This window comes from Osmerus eperlanus, chromosome 21, assembly GCF_963692335.1.
Source record: "Osmerus eperlanus chromosome 21, fOsmEpe2.1, whole genome shotgun sequence".
In the NCBI taxonomy this organism is placed as follows: Eukaryota; Metazoa; Chordata; class Actinopteri; order Osmeriformes; family Osmeridae; genus Osmerus; species Osmerus eperlanus.
The window spans coordinates 7109188-7134351 of NC_085038.1; the positions used below are offsets into that span (position 1 = coordinate 7109188).

General features: G+C 48.3%; 1 protein-coding gene across 1 annotated transcript in view; it reads right to left on the reverse strand.

Annotated features, from left to right (window-relative positions):
- gpc5a (glypican 5a) overlaps window positions 1-25164 on the reverse strand; it is a 70559-nt gene that overhangs the window by 39868 nt on the left and 5527 nt on the right. Inside the window, exons 3-6 of the mRNA XM_062447262.1 lie at window positions 7023-7483; window positions 6591-6824; window positions 5202-5335; window positions 4936-5061 (exon numbers count right to left, since the gene is read on the reverse strand). Coding sequence (XP_062303246.1) covers window positions 4936-5061; window positions 5202-5335; window positions 6591-6824; window positions 7023-7483 — 955 coding nt within the window. The remainder of the gene's footprint in view (window positions 1-4935; window positions 5062-5201; window positions 5336-6590; window positions 6825-7022; window positions 7484-25164) is intronic.

Below are 25164 nucleotides of genomic sequence, written 5' to 3' on the forward strand. Positions count from 1 at the left end.
GCTGGATCACAAGAGGCACCACCCGGGACAGAGGCATGGGGGCCGTGTGCTGATGGATCAGAGCCACACACACACACGTACAAACACACACAAGCACATAATGAAACCCACACCCACACAAATGAACACAAGGACTTAAGGACTGACTAACACTTAACACAATCTCCCCGCCTCCTCTCTCTCTCTCTCTCTCTCTCTCTCTCTCTCTCTCTCTCTCTCTCTCTCTCTCTCTCTCTCTCTCTCGCGCTCTCCATCTCCCTCTCCCTCTCTCTCGGTCTACATTCCCTGCCTCATATCCATGGACTGGCTGGCCTTGTCCTTTACTGTCAGTGTGGTCATCTGGGAATAACCCCCCCCCCACACCCCCTCCGTCTCAGTGTCCTATTTGCTTCCCGTCGTCCGATGTCCCTCCATGCCTTTCATCCTCTGGAGCGTCCATCGCCCTCTCCCCTATCCGTCCCTCTCTCCCTTCACCCTCTCCTCCCCTCCCCCCGCCCCCCACTCCTCCTCGTCTCGCCCTCCGGGTGCTCTGAGAGGGATGTGGGGCCATGTTGAAGAGGAATCCGACCCATGCTCCTCGCCGACCTCAGACAGTCTACGTGGTTTTTGTGGTTCACTCGCCCAGCCCTGCGCTGGCTGCAGCAGAATGGGGCTTTACCCAGACAAGCTCCTCCCTCCCTCCCCTCTCTTCCGCTATCACTCACATGCTGCAGGAGCAGTTTGGTACTGACACTTAACTGGCCTGAGGGTGATTGGGGCGAGCAAGGGGAGGCCAGGCACTGGCTGGATTTGGTCTAATGTTTGTGTTTTATCTGCGCTTTACAAAATGTGGTATTATCATGAATACACGGAAATCTATTGAAGGTGATTAGAGAAGAACTGATTTGGGCTATTTTGGTTGTTTTGCATGTGCTTATCTTTAAAAATTAATTCCATAACAATTTCAATCACACTGATCGTCCGCACAGAAATATTTTTGTATAAGTGCAGTGCATGTATTTCTTTCTACTAAGAAGCCTTGATAACTTTGTCTTTGAAGGCCTAACCAAATGGATTGAGCTCCCTCTGTTGGTCAAACACAAACACTACAACACCTAAAAATGTCCCCCTGTCCAATGGATTGATGTGGAGTTTGTAGAGCTAAATGTGTTTAACTAATAACAATAGAGCCACTATAGACATTTAACTACCCATTCTTCAAAGGCATACCTACTTGGACGTGATCTATAAACTGTGGCTCAATGGCTTACTAGAATCTATAGCAAAGCTTAGAGGATCTGAAGGTCTTTAAATTGGATTTGTCCCAGGTAGGCCAGAAAGTCTGAAAAGGCATTTAAACCCTTGATGCTTATTCAATAAATACCTATTAGCAGTTCTTAAAAGCATCACATGGACTACGTACCCCCCCCCCACCCCTCCCACCCCCAAGTCACACCAGGGAGCTCAACCTCTCAAGGATATACACCAGTGTGATCACTCAGGACCTAACAGTAGAGTATTCCTGAAACATGTTTGTGAGACGAGCTTTCAGCACTGCTTTTAGCACTGTTTGCCAGTTCAAACCAAAAACGATTCGCTTCAAGTTCCGCAGGGGGTGAATGTTAGTGGGTGTGCTTATACGTGTGGGTGTGTGTGTGTGTGTGTGTGTGTGTGTGTGTGTGTGTGTCTGCATGTGTGGGTTTGTTGAGGGTTGCAGGGTTAAGTTGGCCACCTACTCCGCCATTCGGGGAGGCCTATTAAAATGAAAGGCCACACGCAGACTCAGCGCTCGGCGGCTCGGAGAGATGCATATTTATCTCGCCGGCAGCAGATTGCATATTGAATTCAAACAGCGAGCAAGGTCAATGAGCTGATTACCAGATGTACAAAGAGTCCTGTTGTAGACAATTAGAACAAGCCCGTTTGAGAGCACAAAACAAACACCTGGTGAGTGTGTGCACAGGGTGACTGGATTAGAATGGGAGGATATTAAGAGGAAACTACACCATAGCCGAATGCATGAATTAAACATTAGCAGGTTCACATTACATTCGTTGAGGCAGTAGGGTTTTAACAGCAGGGCCTATTTGATTTAGCTCATTGGGTATACTGACTTGGAGGGGATAGCACTTGGAACCATTTAAATGATTGGTTAAAATTGTGAAATTCCTGCATATCTGGCACACAGGGAGTGCGGATCTAATTAGCCAACTAGAGCCTCTCTGTCAGAGTTTTGCTACAATAAAGTCCATGCTCATTGGCCCTCTGTACAGGAACTGGGTACCATCAAGATAAAAGACTGGGTGGGCATTCCAGACCAGTCACTATGGAAACGAGGGGACCTGTTTCCTAACAATCTCCCTTGGGGACTAGCTACTTAATTCTAACAGAAAAGCTTCTAGATCACACAAATAAAATGAAAAGTATTGTCAGAAAGGGATAGAGGGAAAGATGGAGAGAGGCAGAAAACAAGAACGGGAGAGAGAAATATTGAGCTCAAGATCAAGAGGGCGGAACAAAGAAACAGAGAGAGAGCTCTGCAGAGAGAGAGAAAGAGGGTGAGCAATAGAGACAGAGAGAGAGAGAGACAAAAGAGGCAAAACAGATAGAAGAAGAGAGAGAGCTAAGCTGAGAGAGAGAGAGAGAGAGAGAGAGAGAGAGAGAGAGAGAGAGAGAGAGAGAGAGAGAGAGAGAGAGAGAGAGAGAGAGAGAGAGAGAGAGAGAGAGAGAGAGAGAGAGAGAGAGAGAGAGAAAGGACCCCTGCACTCTATCCCCATGACTCAGATACGTTTATTTGTCAGTGAGTCACGGTGGGATAAGACAGTGGATGGGCCCATTGACGCCTCCATAGTTTTTCATTTGAAGTTTGGAGGCTTGTATCTGACAGACAGGTCCCAGCAGAGAGGCAGGGAGAGAGAGAGAGAGAGAGAGAGAGAGAGAGAGAGAGAGAGAGAGAGAGAGAGAGAGAGAGTAGAGAAAGAGAGATAGAGAGAGAGAGAGAGAGAGAGAGAGAGAGAGAGAGAGAGAGAGAGAGAGAGAGAGAGAGAGAGAGAGAGAGAGAGAGAGAGAGAGGAGAGCGAGAGAGGGCTGCTCGTTGGCAGTCTGCCAGCCTTTCAGCACCACTCTGTGTGTCCGTGACAGATGGAGAAAGAATGTGGGAATCTGCTAACCTTTTCCTGCACCGACACAGACGGTGTCCCCAAACCAGGAGAGTCATCTGTCTCCCCTCTCCGTTTGAAAAGACAAACTGTCTCGTTTTATATTATTTTTGCACCACGCAATCAAAAGAGGATAGTGGAGGAACTGGAGCTGGTCTTGGTATTTACCCGGTCTGCGATGGTGTTATAAAGCACACAAATCACATTTTAGAGCGAGTCAGCGTGTCAATGGGCCGCTAGAATGATGGATCATGTCTACTGGAACAGTGGAATTCTTCTCCTCGGGTTTGTCTCATCTCTCGGGGACAAAACACACACACCAGACCACATTCATGGAACACTAGTGAAACAGTTTGTCGTTTGTTTTTCTTCCCAGGTTCAGGTTAGGATGGGGGGGTGGGGTGACGTGAGCTAATCCCGGGGAGCAGTTCTCCGACCATAGTGAAATGAAGGAAGTCGAGATGAAAGCTTGTTGTGCTTCGCTTCATCTTTATCTGATCTCTCTTTATCTCATTGTTAGCCCGGACCCAGATGTGGGTGTGCGCTTTGAAATCGCTCTCGTCAATCTCTGGCTTTCTGCTTGCCTTTATATAAAAATATACTAAAGCTCTTGTGCAACTTATTTCATCTTACAGGCCATAAAACAATGTGTCAGGACGCTGGTAGCTATTAAGCAACCACAAGACAGCACATCAAACATCTGCACTCACACACACACTCAAACTCACACACAAACTCACACACAAACTCACACACTCATAGGACCCGGACCAGTCATTTCAAGTCATAGCTGCCTCTTTCGTAAATCACCCTTCATTCTCTGTGTTGGTTTTATCCCCCCCCCCCCCCCCCTCTCTCTCTCTCTCTCTCTCTCTCTCTCTCTCTCTCTCTCTCTCTCTCTCTCTCTCTCTCTCTCTCTCTCTCTATCGCTACTCCCCCCCTCCCCCCCTCCCTCCCTCCCTCCCTCCCTGTGGCAGCTTAGCTCTGGCCCTATGGGCTGGCTGTTATTTATCACCTGCCGCCTGGCCTGCTTGGGTCGACCGGGATAGTGATATAGAGTGATAGGCTAATAGGAAGAAGCCTGTAGAACAAAAGGCAGCAATCAGACTTGTGTTGGTGGTAGGGGGGGGGGTCTTCCTTCCTCTCCTTGTCTTCTACTGCTAATCTTCAGGTTGGGCTAAACCATTGTATTACAAAGGATGTCAAACAGGAGATTCCTCTTATCTGACCAGTGGACTGATCAGATAGGATGAGGGAACAAGGAGATGAGGACAGGATGCAACCTCAGTTGCAGTTGACCCAACTGTCCACTTGGAGGCAGTGCAGTCCCAAAGCCTTGACAGCTACAGTAGCCAGCCAGTCTTGACCTCTCACTCACCCACCAGCTGTGATACTGCATTTGCCGACCTGTCATCTTCTACTGGTGGACACACACCCAAACCTGATACCCCACCCCCTTCACGGTTTGAATTATGGGCCCACCTGCCTTTTAACAGTGCTGACAGCAGATGACAGTTTGGAGGAAATACCACCAGGGGTGGATTTATAGGGGGGTCCTTGACTGATGACAGACCAGGTGAGATGGAGACACGGGGCTGTGAGGCTGCTATTAGATACTGACGAGAAAGACCAGCCCGGACACTTGACATACGCTGAGAAAACACGCGCTCCATCAAAAGATAAAGGAGAGGACAGGCAGTCAGTTCTTCGGGAGAAGGCGTGTGGCTGGGGGGGAGGGGGGAGCGAGTGTGTGAGCGCTGCGTGTGAGCGTGTGAGCGTGCGTGTGTGTGGGTCTAACCTCTTGACCACGTCGGCTCCGTTCCAGCAGGAGTGCCCGTCGGCAGACGCCAGCTCGCTCACACACAGCTGGTCGGCCAGGCCACCGTAGAACGTCCGGTAGAGACGCAGGCTGTTCAGGAACTCCCTAGACATGACACACACACGCACGCACTTACAGCCCCGTGTACACACGCAGTACACACACACACTGTCCCGTGTGTGTGTGTATAAGTTAGAAGGTAGAATGAGAAAGGAGGCAACACACCGAGATGGTTCACTACTCACTTCCTCCTGGTGGCCAGGGAGTCCACACCCTCCCTCAGGGGGGCTTTGAGAGGGATGGACTCTCTAGCGCCGCCCTGCTGGACACTGACAGACTGGGCAGGTCTTCTATTGGGGTGGCCGCACACCTTATGGACCTGTGGCGTGGCCAGAGAGAAGATGTGAGACACATGCTCTCTATTCGCACAAGTACACAGTTGTAATTGGTAGGGAAGGTGCAGCACGTGGGGAGCATGAACGAGGCCTGGTTTTCCTCCTTCGATGTAGAACACTTCTCTGTGGAGCAACCACAGAGCAATCAGACTAATCCCGAAGGAACAACAGAAATCAATGAGTTGGCCACTGAGGCAGAGAATAGGTTGTTTATGTTCCAGGCTCCTTTGTCAGCTTGTTTAGTTGTACAATTCTGTTCTGCTGGTGTACTCTCATGTTCAACTGACATGTTTTCCAATGCAGAGGCCTTCACCTTTCACCTCACCTAATGTTCTCATAGCAGGGAGCTATGAAGAGCGCAAGGGCAGCGTGCTCCACAAGGTGGCAGAGTTACTTTGAGACAAATCCAGCATTCTTATGGCCACGGAAAATTCAGGACTAACAGACAGCTTATTACCAAAATCACTAACTATAAGCCTTGATTAGTTGGTGACTTTGGGGTTCCACCAGTGGCCAGCAAACTAAATGTGAGCCTTTATTAAAAACTAATTTCCACCATACCCCCCACTTAGCCTCCAGTCAGTTGACAGCTGTCGGCCACCATTTGACAAGAAGGTAAATACACTTGATGTAAACAGACACGTAGCTGCCCTGCAAAATTTCCATATTGACCGCCTGCAAATCATAACATAACTCATGAACCCAGACCGACACACAGTAACAGCCAAAAATAGTTTTGGTGGAGAACTTGGGCCTTGGCTTGAGTGGGTAGCGGTTCTATCCAAGCTGAGCTGACTAGAGAACTACCCACATGGTATATTTTGAGTGTTCCAGGCAAACTGTTGTTGTGTGGTATGTGCAATTTCAAGCCACTTATGTTTGGTCTGTGCTCCACATTCTTCTCTGACAGAGTGGTAGCAGCTGGGATAGTGGGCTGAGTTTAGAGGATTCTATTAACATACAGTAAAAATGGAAAGTACTCTTCCTCTTCCCCTCTTTCTCATCTCTACCAATCAGTCCGTTTTTGAAGACATCTCGGTTGTGTGCTTGCGGGCTAATAGGATATTTCCGTTTGACCACCAAAACACTCCAACTCACAAAACATACCATATGTCATTTGTCATTTCGATTACTCGTGAGGAATTTGAGCAATGTATTTGACAGCATCGGCTGAGCTCAGGATGCTTTGAGGGAACATCTCGAACCGTAAACAACAAATCTCCCCGTGGGGGGTCCCACCTGGGCGGAGAGGCGTGGCCCGTTCTTCTGAGCGTGTGCGACGGCGTCGTGGACCAGCGTGTGAACTCCCAGCAGCACCTGCTCTATGTCGTGGTTGCCGTGCATGCGTGACGACAGGCCCTCCAGGGAGCGCACAAACTCCCTCCAGTGGGTGTCCACCTCGGCCATGCTGGCCAGACAGCCACGCACCACGTTGAGGCAGTAGCCCATGCAGGGCTTGGACTGGGTCAGGCCCTGGACAGACACGGCAACAAGACACACTGCAGATAACACTGAAACGCGCACTCTTGAATTCATCAGCTAGCGGTTAGAGGAATTGTTCGAAGGGACCATCAAGTTTATGTGTGTTTGCCATTTGTAACAAGTACAGGTGCATTAGAATTCATGCTGTTTCGATTGAAAGGTGGACAGATTCGTACACACACGTCTTACCTGGCAGTGAGGGCAGAACTGCATCCTGAGCAGGGCTCGTCTACACTCTCTGGTGAATGTCAGGTGGTCGGTGGTGTTGATGACCTCGATGCCCAGGTGCAGCGCCTGGAGGAGGAGGCGGCCCTGGACCCCCGAGCGACCGATCTGATTGGCCAGAAGGCCGGGGGCCCCTCCGAACGGCACCAGGTCGCGGCGCGAGGACCTCACGCACTCTGCGTAGCCGGGGGCGATGTCACTGAGGCCCGGGTTGATGAGGTGGTTGTAGACTAACGGGAAGAGGGCGTCGAAGAAGCGCTGGACCAGGTCGTCCACGCTGAGCTCCGAGCCCAGGATGAAGAGGCCGACGTCAGTGAGGAGCTCCCTGACGGGGGCGGACGCCTCGGCAGCCATGTTCCTGTAGGACTCCAGGAGGAGGGTGTTGGTGTGGTTCTCCGTCTGCTTCATTAAACCCTCAAAGGTCTCTGTCGAAAGGAGAGAGAGGGGAGGGAGAGAGAGAGGGAAACAAAAGAAATATGCTCAAAATGAATTGATATTCACCTTCCTACATGGTTCAGTTTGGGTCATAACAGTGTGGTTGGCTGAGTCATAGGGAAGCCCAAACTTGTCGCTGGGTCACAACAACCAAACAACCGCTTGCTAACAACTAGGCAGCAATGTGTGACTGACCCGAGTTGTTCTGAACATGAGTGTGGACGAGAGAAAAGAAGCGGAGAAGAGGAGGAGAGGAGATTCAAAGGCTCGTTCTGGCAGCGCAGCAGGAGCAGCAGAGCTGGAGCAGCAGAGCCGGAGCAGCGCTTGGGGGAAGCTAGCAGGACAGGAGGCAGGGCCTGGGCCCCCTGCCTGGAACCCTACTGAGGCCTGGATGGGAGAGCAGAGCTGCTGCAGCGCTGGCCTGAGGCAACACCCCACAGAGACAGACGGGAGGGCTGAGAGCTGAGAGAGAAAAGAGAGAGGCATAGAGGAAGAGAGAGAGAGCGAGAGCCTGAAGGAGAGAACTACAGAGAAATAGATCAATGAGAAAGAACTTACTGAGGCAAGACTGAGTTCTTTCACACTTTCACTGTCACTTAAACACTTGTGAGGAAGATTAATTGGGAGGGGGAAAAAATGTTTTGTTGTTCTGCTGTTGAGGTTCCTCTCTGATTATGAAAAGGAAAGTGTCTCATGCACGGGCTGGTGAATCTGCCACGAGGGAACCAACATATCCTGACATCCCCCTGTCTCTGCCACAAGAGTCTGGTTAACAATATCAGTGTGTGTACGTGTGTGGGTGTGTGTGTGAGTGTGTTTGTGTGTGTCAGTATGTATACCCCAGGATAACAACACTCATTTTTCTTAATCCTATTTCAATATGCACAGCAGGACCAGACCACATCCAGTGATTTACCCCCACAAGCAAATCCGACACCCAAGGCAAAAGGAAGTTACAGTAGCCCGACGCAGGGTACACTGTTCAAACCAGACTGACTTCCTCAGTTTAAAACATCGAATCAACTTTGAGAGTCGCAACCATGCACATTCACAACACAGGTTATCCCCTGTGTCAGATCGCAGTCCCGTTCACAACAGGTCCACAGTGTGAAATGTAGTCCAACAGTTCCTGAGCATGTTCTCAAACATGTTTAAAAATAAATAAAAAAAGGGACTGGTAAAGGCAGTGGAGCTTCTAGCTAGCCAAGCGGTTCCCCCGCCTTTCTCCACTACCCTGCTCTAAGAAGTGAACCGTGGGCCTCTTCCCCCATCATGTGCTTGTCATGGGTTATAGTGGAGAGTTGGCCGGCCCCAAGGTGAGGGCCCAGGGCTGGGTAGAGGGGCTGAGCCGTGAATGGTGTGCACCAGCGCGGAGAGATTGACCGAGGGCACCATGGATAGAGGGGCCGGAGGGTCCAGAGAGATGTGCAGGGCTGGCCTGGGAGCCACGGGCCCGGGCAGAGCGGGGCACTGATGCACCAGCAGGAGAGAGGAGAGGGTGACAGGGTAAAGGTGGCACTGCCGTGGCTGAATTCCCTGACAGGAATGTGTTGACCTGAGGTGTGCGCGCATACGGGGGTGTGTGGATATGTACAAGCAGAAATGTGTATACCCATGTGTGTGTGTGTTATGTATGAGTGGATGAATGCGTGTACTTGTGTGTCTCCTGCAAGTCGTCTGCGTGGAGGGATTACTCCAGCAGAGCACCTGCTGTATGTGGCTGAGCAGAGCTGCTGAAGGTCCCACAGGGATTACCACGTCGCTTCTGGGGGGCTTCGCCAGATTAGCCTGGCCGGCTAATGAATCCCACTTGTCAAGCAGCACAAAGAGGGTGTGTTGTACACACAGAGGAGAGGACAGAAGGGCCGAGGAGCGCGGATGTGACAGGCATCAACAGGTAGCCCACAGCCGTGAAGAGGAACATTGAAAGTTCAGGGGGAAATGCGCCCCTAATTTACCATTTGGATTTATCCTCTTAACTTGGCCAGGCCAAGGCCATTGTCCTAAATGCACTCACAGAATCTCCACCTCCATAGTATGGCCTATTCGCCGTTGAATCCTGGACATAAAGTATACATTACTAGTCATTTAGACTGCCGTAAGTGACAGACAAGCTGAAAAACGACCTTTCTACTGCACTCTCCCTGCAGCTTATTTCTCTTTGAAAGCCTCCGCAAGAAGAGAGATAAGAGGCTGACTGCAGCCTCCAAGACTTTCTGCCGGCATCAACTGTAGGGGACGCCCAAGGATACAGAGAGAGAGGAATGGGGAGGGAGGGAGAGAGAGAGAGAAAAGGACAGGGAGAGGAACAGAGAGAAGAAAAAGGAGAGGGATCAGGGAGGGGACAGGGAGAAGGAGCGGGAGAAGGCGAAGGAGGAGAGGGAAGGAGGAGGGAGAAAGGAGAAGGAGGAGAGAGAGGGAGAGGCAGAAGAAAGGGCAGGTGGGGGGAGGGAGAGGAAGAGAGGGAAAAGGAGAGAGAGCGCAGGGTGATGGAGCGTGGCGCAAGAAGCGAAGGCACGCCACAAAAGACAGTCAAAGGGGGAAGAGCAGAGAGGAGGGAACAAGACAGACAGAGGAGGGACTGATTAGTGAGGATGACGACGGTCAGTAGAGGACAAGACTACGGCGAAAAGTCTCGAGTGAAAAAGAAGGAAGCCCATCTGGAAGCTCTAAAGTCGCTTTAGACCTGGGATACACAACAGTGACGCCTCATCACACGTTCTCAAACTGTTTGTGTTTTCCTTTCATTTTCCCTAAAGCTAGTTCCAATACTGCTGGCTCCACCAACCTAAACTTCAACGGTCACACTTGTGCTATTGCCAGGGAGAATTCTAGATCCATAAGAGCTTGGCATGTGTGACAGGGAGTCAGCATGAGTGTGTGCATGGGCCCTGGTAAGGCTCGGGATACAGCACTATCAGAGCAGACAGACGCCCATGAATGATGCAGCAGAGTGCCGACATGACCCAGACACACAACGTCTTACCCTGCACCTTGTCCTTCCTACCTCCTCTCCCCCTGAACGACTTGCACCGATGCCACTATCAGAACAAGCACGAGACGTTCTCCCCTATCTTCCTGGAGGCCAGGCCCGGCGGTTGAAGCTACTGCTTAAGGAACCATGCAGGGTTTGGAGCTGAACTATGCTGAAGACCAACAGCTTACTGTGTCTCTGTGTAACAAAAGGAAGGTTAGTCAGCTACTCACAGATGCTGTGATGACTCACGCCTTGAAACTATATCTGAGATTGTTGAGGTACTTCTAAAGACAAACGGCAGGGAAGAAAGGAATATGGTTCCCCGTATCCCCATGTCATTACGTCCTCTGGTCCCAGAGGGGAGCTTGGGGTGGCGGTGGGGGGGGGGGGGGGGGATGGGGGAGGGATGGGGGGGGCACCTAGACGCTAAAGGTGGAGTGGAATAAAGCAGCTGGTCTCTTTGTTTCTCATGGCTCTCCTGGTACCTGTTTAATGACAACCATTTGTTATGAGGTGGGCTCTAGTGTCTCGGGCCCAGTGAACAGCTCGGAACTCTCCTAGGGCCTAGGTTGATGCTTCACTGATTCTTATGTGTGTGTGTGTGTGTGTGTGTGTGTGTGTGTGTGTGTGTGTGTGTGTGTGTGTGTGTGTGTGTGTGTGTGTGTGTGTGTGTGTGTGTATGTGTGTATCTCCCAGGGGCTACAGACAGTTGATTACAGAACAAACAGGGAACTCCACCAAAAGGACACAACAAAGAAACTAGCACCACTAGTCTCCACCACAGAAGGATGTACAAAACAAAGCCTGCTCAATAACCAGCTCCTGTTTATGCCGTTCAATATCTTAGGTATCATATGGCATCTAAGAAATTCAGGACACTTATTTAGGGTTTTATAGAATTGTTACCGTTATCCTGGTCTCAGAAAGTTGAACAAATAGTTCTTCTTGGAGGTCCTTGTTCCCTCCTACCTTATAGTTGGCACTATGGTTCTGCTGATGCCCGGTAACTTGACAATTTAACACTGAGATTATGTAAACTACATTCAAGCTCTTGTAAAAAAATACACCTGCACCATTGCACACTGCCAAAGCATGTCTGCTTATCACCACGGTAGAGCAAAAGAAAACCAATGTGATCAACCAACAGGTCTGGTCTGAACTAGTGAGCGTGTGGTGTACATGCATGTGTGTGATATAAAGCAGTCTGACAGACACCTGGAGGTCTGGCTTCACTCTCTGACCTCCTACCAGCCATGTGGACACCATCAGTCCCAATCCAAACTGAGCATGTGTGTGTGTGTGTGTGTGTGTGTGTGTGTGTGTGTGTGTGTGTGTGTGTGTGTGTGTGTGTGGGTGTGTGTGTGTGTGTGTGTGTGTGTGTGTGTGTGTGTGTGTGTGTGTGTGTGTGTGTGGGGGCTCATAGCATACTGCCATCATCCAATGTTCACAGTGAAACACACGGGACCGTCCACCAGCAATTTCAACCTCTACAAACTGCACCACCCAGTGTCACTAGCAACCTCCACACCAAGCCACCAATCTGTCCATCCATCCAGGCGACCGCCGCCCCACGCATGCTAATATGCCAAATCAATCCCACCCTATTAGAAACAATCCATGTTTGACCGTGCGGCCGTTCCAGCCATTAGACTGACACATGTTAAATCATACAACAATTGCAGAAAGGGTTTTTAATACAATTCCACCGAGGCGTTGCCATGCCAGCCTCCGTGGCTAAAAGGCTTCTCCTCTCATCCCATTTTCCTTCCCCACTGTCTCTTAATTGTAGCATTTCTCATTTTCACTAATGCAGAGTGATCTGGTTATAGGGGACAGCGGGATGTCTAACCCTGCGGTATGAGGCATGGTCAGGCCTCGGACTGGGAAGGGGGGGGGGGGGGGGGACAAACAGGCCACTCTCTATGACTCCCCCTTCTTGTTTCCATCTCCTATCTCCCCTATCTCTGTGTGATGTGTATGTGTATTTCTCAAGAGAAATACACATACACATCACAACAACCCATGTGTACCTGCTCAGTCAGAGCGAAATAGGCTGGGATTTCCCCACTGTTGACACACAAACATAAAGAAATTGGATACTCAAACAACCTGGAAGCGGTGAGCTCTTTAAATCTCCCCATCCAAACCAGAGGGGCAGCGGGTGAAGACTGTGATCCCGAGGTGTGATCTGTCAGCCAGACCCAGCCAGACGAGCTGGCTAGTCAGCTTATGAAACTGAAGAGCCGTTAAGACCACGCTGATGATGTTTTCAAAGACTGATAAACGCAGAGGAGGGAGGGAGGGAGGGAGAGAGAGAGAGAGAGAGAGAGAGAGAGAGAGAGAGAGAGAGAGAGAGAGAGAGACACACAGAGAGAGAGAGAGAGAGAGAGAGAGAGAGAGAGAGAGAGAGAGAGAGAGAGAGAGAGAGAGAGACAGAGAGAGAGAGAGAGCGTGGGTTTCACTCTAACCAGTAGGGGGAGACATTTTTCTTTCCAATTTCAGGGCCCACATCAACAATGAATTTCAACGTGGTGTTGAGTATTGACCGCCACAGTGACTGGAAGGAAAAGAGCTTAAGGAGGGTTGATATCTATGATGGATGAAGTCCTATACTGACTCTCTGTAGTCAACCTTTGACAAATACACCGTTTATTTTTTGAAGTGGCCTTTAAAGATAATGACCCCAGCACAGTAGACCTCTACTTATACACTCCCACACAGAAAAGGCCATTTCAACTATCCATTACGTTTCAAATGTTACAGGGAGGAGGGGTGCTGTTGGGAGTCAAAGTGGAGCTACTCAAACAGACTTCGAGCAATGTGTGCGTCTGCGTGTGTGTACCTGTGCCACTGTGTGCCTATGAGATATATGTCAGTCAGGAATGGGGTCGGTCAGGCAGGGACATGGAAGTGAGTGTGTGTGTGTATGTGTGTGTGTGCGTGGGTCTAAACAGGGGGAAACCCTTGTATCTAAGGGGCTAGTTAGAGAGAGGCAATTCATACTCGCCGTCACCCAGAGACAGGAGGAACGATGCCTGGGCACGCCATGACACACACACACTCCATGTCTCTCTCACACACACACACACACACACAGTACAGGAGTGCGTCTCAGCCCACCATGTCGCGAGCATGCTGGCAGGACAACAAAGATCAGATGTTCAGATCAGCCATAAAAGGCTTTGTGTTCTGCTTGTCTTCTTTGGATTTGGTGAATTGTGTGTGTGTGTGTGTGTTCTCACATCACCACCCAAGATGTACTACCAAGCAAAGGTTCACTTATTGACACATTTTATTTTCAGATTCCTGTAAGGTACACAGTAGAATACTGCACCACACTTTACAGAGAGCCCACAACATACTGCACCAGAACACCAAACTATTTCACCTCCATCCAATTTCCATCTACTAGACCCCATTGCAGTATTGTCTCTATGGAAATATTGGTCCAAAGAGATTAGCCTGATAGAAATTCCACAGAAATCGTTTTTTTCTTTCTACTATGTCTCCTGCTTCAAAGACATTCTGATGCCACCTGCTCACAACTGTTGAGCAATGCGAAGATGGCTCCTATTTATGTGATTCATCGCGCCTGAAAGGCCGCGGCCGCAAGAAAAAGAGGCCTGCGACATTCGATAGGCCCGCCAAGCTAGTCGGCCACTGGTGAGTCACTGTCTGTGGCTTGGACTCAGCCCTCTGCGTGGCCACAAAAGAGCCCAAAGATTCCCTTTGGTGACACGGTGCAGTCGACGACAACAAAGTATTCCTGGGCATCAGAGAGCATGCCTTCAATGGGCTGTTTTGTTTAGATTCTCAGTGTACTGTAACCCTGTCACATTTGAATGAGGTTCTCTGATGAGACACAATCCACTTGACTGTGTGTAAGTCGTTCTTTTACAAAGGGGCCCATTCAAATCTATATTTAAGTAACCTTGTAACATGTTTTGTTGTCCGGCTATTCTATGAAACAGGCTTTGGGAGAGCGTAATCACATCTTAATGATGTACTTAAAATGGAGGCTGTTTAACTTTAGCCCAAAACTGGAGCTGAGAAGTCTGATTGAGTTAGCTTAACAGGCCTGTCTGTGTCACAAGCTACAGACCGCAGGGGAAAACAGTCAGCATCAGCTTGTTTGGATGCAATAAGGAGATTTACTTCCATCAAGTCTATCATTAACACACATGAGGCTATGTGCTGACTCGTCTGTATATAGGGGGACAGTGTGGACATTAAATCCCTCTTTCAGTTCAGTAAATCACAGGATAAGTGGAGAGGATAACGTCCATACTAACTTGCAAAATACTTTACACAATTCAGCCCTAATGCCAAAATATGTTGACACTGATATTCGAAACATGACATTGTTCTAACTAGCTACTGCTTATGATGGTTCCAAGGGGGATATCATTTTGAAACTTTCCAAATGTATTCCATATCAAAGGATTTAAAAGCAACAGGCAGAGCCTAGTTCACATATTTGGTAATCTCAGAAGGAGGTTGTACAACAGCAGAAGTATTTGTCAGGCAGCGCACCTTATTAGTTTTGGAGAGGTAGAGAAAGAGAGAGAGAGGGAAGGAAGGAAGGAAGGATGAGGAAGGAGAGAGAAGGACGGTGAGAGGTAGAGAGACAGGCAGCGAGAGAAAGACCAAAACGAAGCGAGGGAGAAAGGGTGGAAGAGAGAGAAAGGAAGGAAGGCCGAGAGACAGAAAAGGAAAAAGCAAAGACGATGGACGGAAAACAGCTTCATTATCGCACGGCCCCAGCAGTGCGGTCCGGCCCGATCCAAACACAACACACAGTCTGGCAGCAGAGTTCCAGCTGACTGGGGCTGGAGGTCCGTTTACTAATGCCCTCCATGCCTGGCAGGAGAGCTACCACTGGAGACAGACCAACTGGCCATTTGGAGAAGAGATTTAATCTAAAAACCAGAGAGATCAAGCAACAACCAAAAAATGACAGAGAAGAGAACAACGAAGCATATGTCTAAAAGGGGCCCACAAAAACACACTCAAACACTGACTGGCAGACAGCCCTAAGTTAGCGCAAGACTGAGGTGTAACTAGAATGAAAGCTTCTTTGCTTTTCTTTGCCCCCCCCCCCCCCAGTCCGTCCGTCCTGACTGGAGGAGGGCTGATGGAGTGAAGTCCCTGTGAATGAGTGGGCTCAGTATACCTGTCTCCTGTGATCTGTAGAGTAAACTCACAGGCTTAAGGGGTAGAAATCGGGGAGTGGGCGGGGGAGGGGGGAGGGGTAGAGGCTTGGCCAAAGTGTGTGTGTGTGTGTGTGTGCGCGCGCGACCCTTCTCGCTCTGTACTAGTCAGACCGTGTGTGGTGTTTACCGGCCTTTCCCCCCTCTCCACACGCCGAGAACAGGACCAGGGACACCAGGGAGCAGCAGCCTCTGACCTGTAGTGCTCGGGGGGAGAAAAAAAACACTGTCTGGGTGGTGGGGGACGGCGGGATCAGGGGTCCTCGGTTTCAATAAAGGAGGCATTGTTTCCGAGCGGCAAACACAGTCAGCTGCGCTGAGGTGTTGTGGGAGTGTGTCCTGGCTCAAGTTTGACGGCGGGCCGGGGGGAGGGGGCAGGGGGGGGGGGGGGGTGCAGGAAGGGGGCGGGGGAGTTACACACAGTAGCGAGTGGCGTTGATTTTGGTACTAATGCCTTCCGTTAAGTAGGATCAAGGAGACCAGTCTCAGCTGAGATAGAGAGAGCAGACCGGCTCCTCTAACAGAAACAGTCATGGTTCACCTCAACCCTGACCTTGGGCACACACACTCTGCTGGACGTGCTCGGACACATTGCACAGCTTGTACTTTGACTGCCTTCCCAAAGTTTACGCGAGGTCACATGCCGTCATTGAGGTCACTTCAAAGAGTCGCCGTAGACCAAATTCGGCTACAGACGACAGCTTTCAGACAGTGTTCCGACTGACAGGCCGCAGTTCCGACCTTCAATTATACAAACGGTAATGCACTCCACTCTGAGGGAGGAGGAGAGCGGAGAGGAGCGGAGCGGAACACTGATTACAGGAGTGTGTCTCCTCTCTCGCCGTGCCCAGACAAGGAGCTTGGTATCTATCGAAGGTCTCTGGACAAACTCAGACAACCTCTCTGCCCTTATCTGGGAGTGCTTCCTGCCGAACAACAAACAAACAAAACACGTTCCAGTTCTCCGACTCCCTCCTACCTACCCCCCCCTCCCCACACACACACACCGCTGAGGAACATGACTTGTGGTTCTGTTGTTGCCCCCCCCCCTCACAAGTAGGCTAGTCACATGCTATCCTTGGAATGATGTCTTATTCAACACTAAGGGCAGAGAGGCAATGGGCCACTCAGTGTAGCTATTCCAAACAGCCATGTGGACAAAGAATAGAACATGGAGGGAATAGAACATTAGACCAGAGACCTGGAGACCCTGAGCAGAAACCAGCCTAGACTCGACGCAGCCAGGAGGGACATATTCTTGTCTGGTTTCCTCTCTTATTGTCTCCCTTTCTCGTTCTCTCTCTCGCTTCTCTCTCTCTTCCTCCATCCCTCTCTCACCCTTCGCCCTCCCCCTTCCATCTCCGCTCCCCTGGAGGTTACAAAATCAATATTTGAGGAGCCGCTGTAGTCCGCTCCCCTTCAAAGGTCTGGGGGCAGAGCAGGGAAGTCGGCCTTTAATATGCTGTTGAGGAAGAGAAGCTCAACAAAGTGGAACACAAGTATTACTAAGGAGAGGGAGCGTGCATGTTTGCGTGTGTGTGTGTGTGTGTGTGTGTGTGTGTGTGTGTGTGTGTGTGTGTGTGTGTGTGGAGGGTGGGGGGGGGGGAGATGTGTGTGTGTGTGGAGGGTGAGGGGGGAGATGTGTGTGTGTGTGCGTGTGCATGGGAGCCCCAGTGTACGTGCGTGCCTCTCCTGGCGTGCGTTGGCGAGTGAGCGGCTCCGAGCCGACACGCGTCCCCTGCGTGCCAGAAGCTTCAGGGAACGATACAGACCTTCCACAGTTTTAAGAGCAGAAGTGAAATAATAACGGTCATAATAAACCTTTCATTGGGTTTCAAAGGCAGCTCTGTGTGAGGCTGCCGAGGGCTCTCCTCCAGCCTCCCAGGGGGACTAGCCACTACTGAGGGGAGAGAGCCTCAGGTAGGCTGGACTGAAAGGCTGCTCAGATGAATATTACCTGCAGTTATTGAATACATTTGAGAAAATTAGCAGTGATTACCTTATTGTTGAGTCCATTCGACTCTGATGTCCAGTATTCTTTAGTGGCGATTAAGGGGAGGACATTTCCGTAGGTAAGTGGTCAATAAAACTCGATATCAAACTTTTGAATAAAACTTGGTGTCCTGTTAGAGTCTAATTGTCTCCTGAGCTGTAAATCTTTGTTAAGTGAGTTTACGTGAAAAGTTCAAATCACATGACTGAAAGATTTGAAACGCAGCCCCTCGACACAGAGTAGAGCTTTTCAGAGCCAGATCCCCCACACAAACCCCCAAAAACAACTATTCCGTTTCAGCCCATCAATCAGCAAATCAACACAGGACAGCCTATAAGAAACCGGTGGCCTCGCAGTAATTGGCCAATCATATCCGCCTGTCACTCTAACCGGATGCTCTAACGATATAGAAGGGCAATTATGTCATTATATCTGCCATGTAGCCCTCTCTCCAGCCGGGGGGTTGAGTGGAAAAGAAGAGGGGAGGGGGAGGAAACTGAGGTAGGGAGAGGGAGACAGTGGACATGGTGTTAGTGGATGTTCAGTGCTCCACTGGCTAGACCATAATCCCCACTGACTCCTTCATAACTTAGGAAATACCCCAGTAGCCTCTCTGACAGGGTTATACAATGACAGAAAATGTATTACTAAATGGACTGTGTTTCCTCCTTAATCCTCCACCAAAAAGTTGGACCCCCCCCCCCACGACCCCCGCAAAACTATCCAGGAGAGTTTTCTATTATTTAAAGAGATCACTGAAAAACTATTTTTTAAAACAAACTCTCCAGTTTCATGAAGATGTGTGTGTGCCAGTGAATGCATGTTGGGCTGTGCTCTCATAAGATTGGTATTACTGGGAACCTCTGTCCTCCGTTCTGGCAGCCCACGGGGAAGAATACTAAATAATAAAATACTTAACATTAATTTAAATGTATTAAATGAGTTTCATATATTGTCATTAAAAAAAAATCTTTTTGTACACAACTGGAAGTGTTCAATGTTTGTACTTATACTTTATAAGTAACAAATATTTTTTTCCCATGGGAGATACTGTCTGTAGGATTTTGTTTTTGTGTTTTTGACGACATCAGCAACATAGTATTTGCCCCAGGTCTGCTGTGACTTGAGTTGTGACCCAGTGTGTGATGATAACAGTGTTATCCACTTACTCAGGCCTTACATATTCCCACACTTAACAAACGGCAGTTCTCTCCACCCGGCTGAATATGATGTAGGGTTCTGAGGAGGGAGGACGGTAAAATGGTCCTCACAGCAGAGTTGCAGTTTAGAAGGTGCACAATCCAATCTAGTATCCAGGCTGGCCTGAAGTCAGTAGCTTGAGGCCATGAATCTCCATTTCAAACGTACACTCTGGAGACAAACAATGTAAAGTGCTGACAAGTGGGTGTATTTTTAGGTCTAATCTCTGACTCAAATGTAGTGGGTGAATGGGTGGATTATGAGTGTGTGTGTGTGTGTGTGTGTGTGTGTGCTTCTTACTCCTGTGGTCTGAACCATACACACACTGCTACCCACAGTCATGTCAAAGTGGCACACAAGGCTAAAGACAGCTCCTGTGTTGACATGACTGTGTGAACAGAACTTCAAGAGCCATCTGCACCTACACACACACACCTACACACACACACACACCTACCTACCCCCGCACACACACACACCTAAACACACACACACACACCTACACACACACCCACACCTACTCACACACACACACACACACACCTACTCACACACACCTACACACGCACACACTTACACACACCTACTCACACACACACTTACACACACACAGACACAAACACACACACTGTGCCAAGTGGTGCCATGACCACCAGCTACTCTGAAAGAAAAATATTACAATGTAATTACATTTCGGAGGCCATGGTAATTTTAACATATCCTTTGTCCTGTAAACTTGGAATGTTATCTAATTATCTTTGTTAAAAGAGTTTTGTTCTCATATGTATGTAAATAAAGAATGAATAGTGGTGTTTTAGTTTTCATTTGGATAGAAAGTCAAATGTCTGTCAGAAAGGGATTTGGGGACAGAATGTTGCATCTATTTCAGAAGGGTATTGACTCTGAATAATCCTACTTCTCTCTAAATCCTCATCCTCTGACACTTCAAAGGCTGTAGAGAGACTTTCAAAAGAGTCTGGCTGCCTCCCAACTTTCTCTCCATCTCTCTCGTTCTCTCTCTCTCTTTCTCTCCATGTCCTCCCCTGGATCAACTGTTCAGCCATGAATCACAAAGCCAAGACCAATTCTGTGGGAAATCTCGAGGAGTCCGAAACACACACACACACACACCTCTTGTAAGAGGCCACAACAAAGGAGGAGGCACTGCCACAGACCGGAGGGACAAAGAGCAGCAGCCAAATGAAAGATCCTGAGTTTACACAAAGGAACAGAGAGAGAGAGAGAGAGAGAGAGAAAGAGAGAGAGAGAGAGAGAGAGAGAGAGAGAGAGAGAGAGAGAGAGAGAGAGAGAGAGGGAGAGAGGCTTCAGAAATGGTTTGTATGAAAGTTTGTGTGGTCATCAGAACTTTGATCAGTATTTACCCAACTTATCCTGGAGACAGGCAGATCTCATATTGTTTGCCATTGATTAATTGACACATTTGCATAATTCCCCTTGAAATCATTATATTAAGTTTGTGGTTTTTGAGCAAGCGTTGGCGAAATATTGAATACGCAAATAAGACTTTTGTTAAAACACAACTCTTAATTGCTTTGATGAGGCTACATCAATTGCACACTTACAATAAATGGTGTAATTTACCGTGCGCACAAGGTGCTTCAGCCAACCAGCACCACTCTGTTCCATCGAAACAGGTCAAAGGGCAAAGTACAAAGAGAAAGGAGCAACATTTCGATATTCAGTTTAGCACCAAAGTGCCCATTACATCTCTGAAACCCTACAGGCGTTGTGCTACTTGTTCATGTTCAAGAGCAACAAAAAGCTCTGGTGGATTTTCAGCGCTCACAAAGAGAGTTGCGCACATCAGGCATCTCCATCGCCCACTTTGCTGAATGAAGTAATGCTACGGTGGAGTGGTGCTGGTGAGAACATGCTAAATGGGCTCATGTAAGGGGAGGGGGGGCTTTATAAAAGGGGGAAGATGGGATCTGTCACTAACCAACCCTAAATACCTAAGGTAAAAATATATACTGAGGTTGTTTATCCATGTGACACACTAAATAACAGGCTTTAAGCGACAAGTGAGTCAGAGTCAACCTGTTTTGAAGCTGTTTAAACATGCTGGTTAAACCGTGATAAAGCAGTTACTTTGTGGGTGTTATCTCACACCAACCATAACCCTAACCCTGCTTTCAGCTGACACCCCCAAACTGACATCAACACACCAAAAAGAAGATAATAAGGAAAACTATCAAAAGAAAAAGCCAGACTTGAAAAGTAACCTACAGCAGAAGATACTTTTCTAAAAGGGGAGAGACAAGAAAAGAGTCCCATCCACAACTTTTTATTCCCCGACCACGGCGAGCAGCCAAAATGTGACAGATATAGTCACTTTTACTGGAAGAGAACATCATGCTACTGTACTAACCAACCACATCACCGATGAGTCACTCACACAACTACTGGAGCAACCAATTAAATACAAATAAAACACGTTGGCAGCTATTAAAATGAGGCTCATATAACCTTAACATGCATAACCTTCAGAAAGAGTTCAGATTGGCTACATTTTCCTACAGTGTGCATATTTTCTGAAATGTTTGCATAATTGCAGGGTCGGGCGAGCTGAAATAAGCAAACAGTGACACTTAGCATTCCTGCTTTTGTTTTGTCTTTGGGCCCAGATCAGAATGGCATAGTTAGAATGACTATACTACAGCTCCTGTTCACATTGTATATTTAGAAAAGGCAGACAGACTGATTTTGTCTTTAGTAAAAAATGTTTTTAAAGTATTCTTTACGTCTTGGTCTCTTTTTCCAACCCCCTCTCTCCCATATTTCTTTTTCATCCAGGGCCTTTTCAGACCCGTCCTCTGATGAACTTGACGTTAGCCCGTGTGTGAAATATTTGTACGTAACGTGTGTGGAAGAGCAGAAGGATCCTGACAGCAGCAGCACCACAGCGATCGAGGGGACCAAATCGTCTGGGTTAAGGATCTCTTCCTCATGTCAAAAAGAGGGGGCTTTTCTGACCTTCATCCAGACCTATTCTTTATGGTTTGAGGGAAAAGAGCGGTAACTGTCTCTACTGAAAAGATTGATTGATCGTGACTGAAAGAAAAGAGTTATTTCATTTTAGATGCAAATGGGAAAAATCCAAATTTTAGAAAGCAAATATTTTAAAAGACACTGGAGAAGGCCGTGTCCATGCTTTAAAATAAATTCAAGGACAAACAGCAGCTCTCTCAGGAGTGTGAAGTATTGACAAATATTTTATGTTTTTATCGAAGACACTGGCAATGGAATAATATTCCAAGACTGCACTAGTGCAGCAACACAATTCCATTTAACATGGAGATGGGGAGGAGTAGGGGGGGGGGGGTGTAAAGGTACATCCAAATAACCTGGGAAAATTGTACCAATCTCAGAGCTAATTCCCCTACCTGTGGCTTTCCTCTTTAGTGCCCAACCTGGATGACCAGATTCTGACATCCTGCATTCATTAGTCAACTGATGGTCCTCGCAAAACATAACGCTCCAATTAGAGCCAAGCAGGCACACAGGATGGATGACTAGCGCATTCTGTTTCCATCCCCTTCAGATCCACACCTAAGTGGACTGTGTTGAAATGCCCCCCAGTCATTACCTATGTGCACTCTCAAGCAGATGTCCACAAACACGAACTATGTCACATTAAATACTTCACCTACGGAATCAGGCTAGCAAGTTAACAGGGCTCTTTGTAGGCTTAATGGAAGCCTAATGAATAGCACAAGGCTACATGAGGTTAGCTCTTGCTAATGACAACAAGAACACAAGAAGAAGGGAAGAAAAGAACAATCCTTTAATCATCTCAAAAAATGTGAACAAACACAAACACGTGCATGGAGCGATGTAACACACACAAACACACACACACACATGCCAGGGTGACCACTGGAGAAATGTGTTTTGTCCCCTCCTCATGCTGTCCCTCCTCCCAGGGCCACCAGGAGTAGTGGGCAGCCACAGCAGTGTCCGAGGGCCAAGTCCAAGTGCTCGCCACATGTCCTGACCAGGGACATGGGCAGGAGAGCGATCTGTTCTGCATTTTTTGTTATTGGGGTTCTTTGCGGAGGGAATCCATGTAAGCGGGGAGAACTTGCAAACTCCATGCAGAAAGGCCTGGAAGATAATACCCAGGACCTTCATGCTGCAAGGCAACTTTGATAGATACATGACTGCATGATATAACCAGGGGGGAATAGCTTTATGCATAAACATAGGATGAAGCCACATGAGTCGACAAAAGTACACATGTGGAATAAATCTAACAAAATGTACCCAGTTCCAGTCATCACAATGAGAATCATCTGGCTTTTGTGTGGTCTCATCAGTCATGAGAAAGAATCACCCAGGAGCCATTCAAGTACTTCACTGTTGCTACATACAGTTAATTGAGACTTCCAACCACATCCTCCATCGAGGTCCTATGCTGGGAATGTAAATCTGTGGTCTGAACACCCTGGATTGCAGAGCCACGTCAAGAGAGAGGGAGAGAGAGAGAGAGAGAGAGAGAGAGAGAGAGAGAGAGAGAGAGAGAGAGAGAGAGAGAGAGAGAGAGAGAGAGAGAGAGAGAGAGAGAGAGAGAGAGAGAGAGAGAGAGAGAGAGAAGAGGAAAGGAAAGGAAAGAGGAAGAGGAAGAAGTCGAAGAAAGAAGGCAGAGAGAGACACCATACCACCCACATGGCATTGTCCTCTGACATTGACACTTTTATAGAGCCTCAGCAATTAGTCAAGTCGTCCATCTGTGATAGGTCGAATATCAAGTGTGGAAACATATGTATGGAAAGCACGGAGGGACAGAAAACTGTGGCACAGAGGATTCCTAAATCCAAAGGGTGGGACAAAGAAATTGTTACGTTGGTCAAGTGGGGACATGAAAGAAATACAAGTCATGCATATAACGTGCCTTTTATCAACTAGGGAGTGTTCATTGACGTTGAATTAATGAGGGACAATTGTTCCTTTATCCCTCTTGTCTAATGGAGAGGGATGCCTTAAGTTTTTCTTATTTAAATTCTCATGCCATGCTCTTGAGGGAGGGGAGGAGGACCAGTATCAGCCCAAATTCCAAACCCAAGCATGTGGCGATAAGGAATAAAAATCTCTTGAGAAATCAACTGCTGGCCGACCATGATATTTTGCATGCCATTTCATTCATTTAGCAGTTCTCTCAAGTAACATACACACAGTAACTACATCCCAACATTAGAAAAGGGACAGGGGTTTTAGGTCGGCTGGGAATCTTCTTGAGCCTGAGAGTGGCAGGTGATGCGTGCATGGCCCTGTAGCGTGCAGGAATAGATGCAAGGAGGAGAGAAAGAACAAAACAAGGCGAGAGAGAGAGAGGTGGGGGCAAAGGGTGGAGAACAGTCGGCTTTACGGGGGTAGGCTGTTAACAATCGCTGGGCTGCACTCTAATTTTGACAACAGGCGAGCATGTACACCGTGTTGTGCGCTAACGCGACAGGCAGGGAAGAAACTCGAGTTGAAAAGGGGGCAGGCTAATGTGGCCATTTGTTACGTGCAAGCCCTTCAATTAGGCCTCTTTATTTGATACAGCTGGAGCCGGTGGGTGATTCAGCGCCCCTTCAAGTGCTCCAGAGCGACGGACTAAAAGAGAGAGAGAGCGAGAGAGAGAGAGAGAGAGAGAGAGAGAGAGAGAGAGAGAGAGAGAGAGAGAGAGAGAGAGAGAGAGAGAGAGAGAGAGAGAGAGAGAGAGAGAGAGAGAGCGAGAGAGCGAGAAGGAGACTTTAGAAGACGTCAACAGGCGAGACAGACCACAATCTCAAACACTCAGGAGACACTGGCGAATAAAAGCAGCCTGTAAAACGCTACTCAGTGCAGTTGTAGTAAAGCTTTACAAAAGCACAAATCTCGAAAGACTTGATGCATAATGCATTAAAGAAGAACAGCTGCTATCACGCTGGGTGCTTATCTGCTGGTAAAACTGTTGAATGGGTGGTGTTATTGGGGCTCCAAAAATGTCTGTGGTCGATGTTTACCACCACATGTTGCTTTCACGTCTCACTGCTCTACCCCAACATATCAAAATCTCATCCCACGCTCAACCTGAGGGACTTTGATGTAATTCCTCAGTCAACAGATATCTAGGCAGCAGTCGTGAAAAAACGGCAACAACAAAAAAAGAAGGGGGGGGGGGAGTGGAATATTGTAAAGCAGTTGGCCTTTTTGGTTTTAACCTTCTTTTTTGGCTTCTTATTTCGGGAGTTCCATTAGAAAGCGGGTCCCCTGAGTGTGTGTTTGTCTTTCATCTCAGGTTGTAAA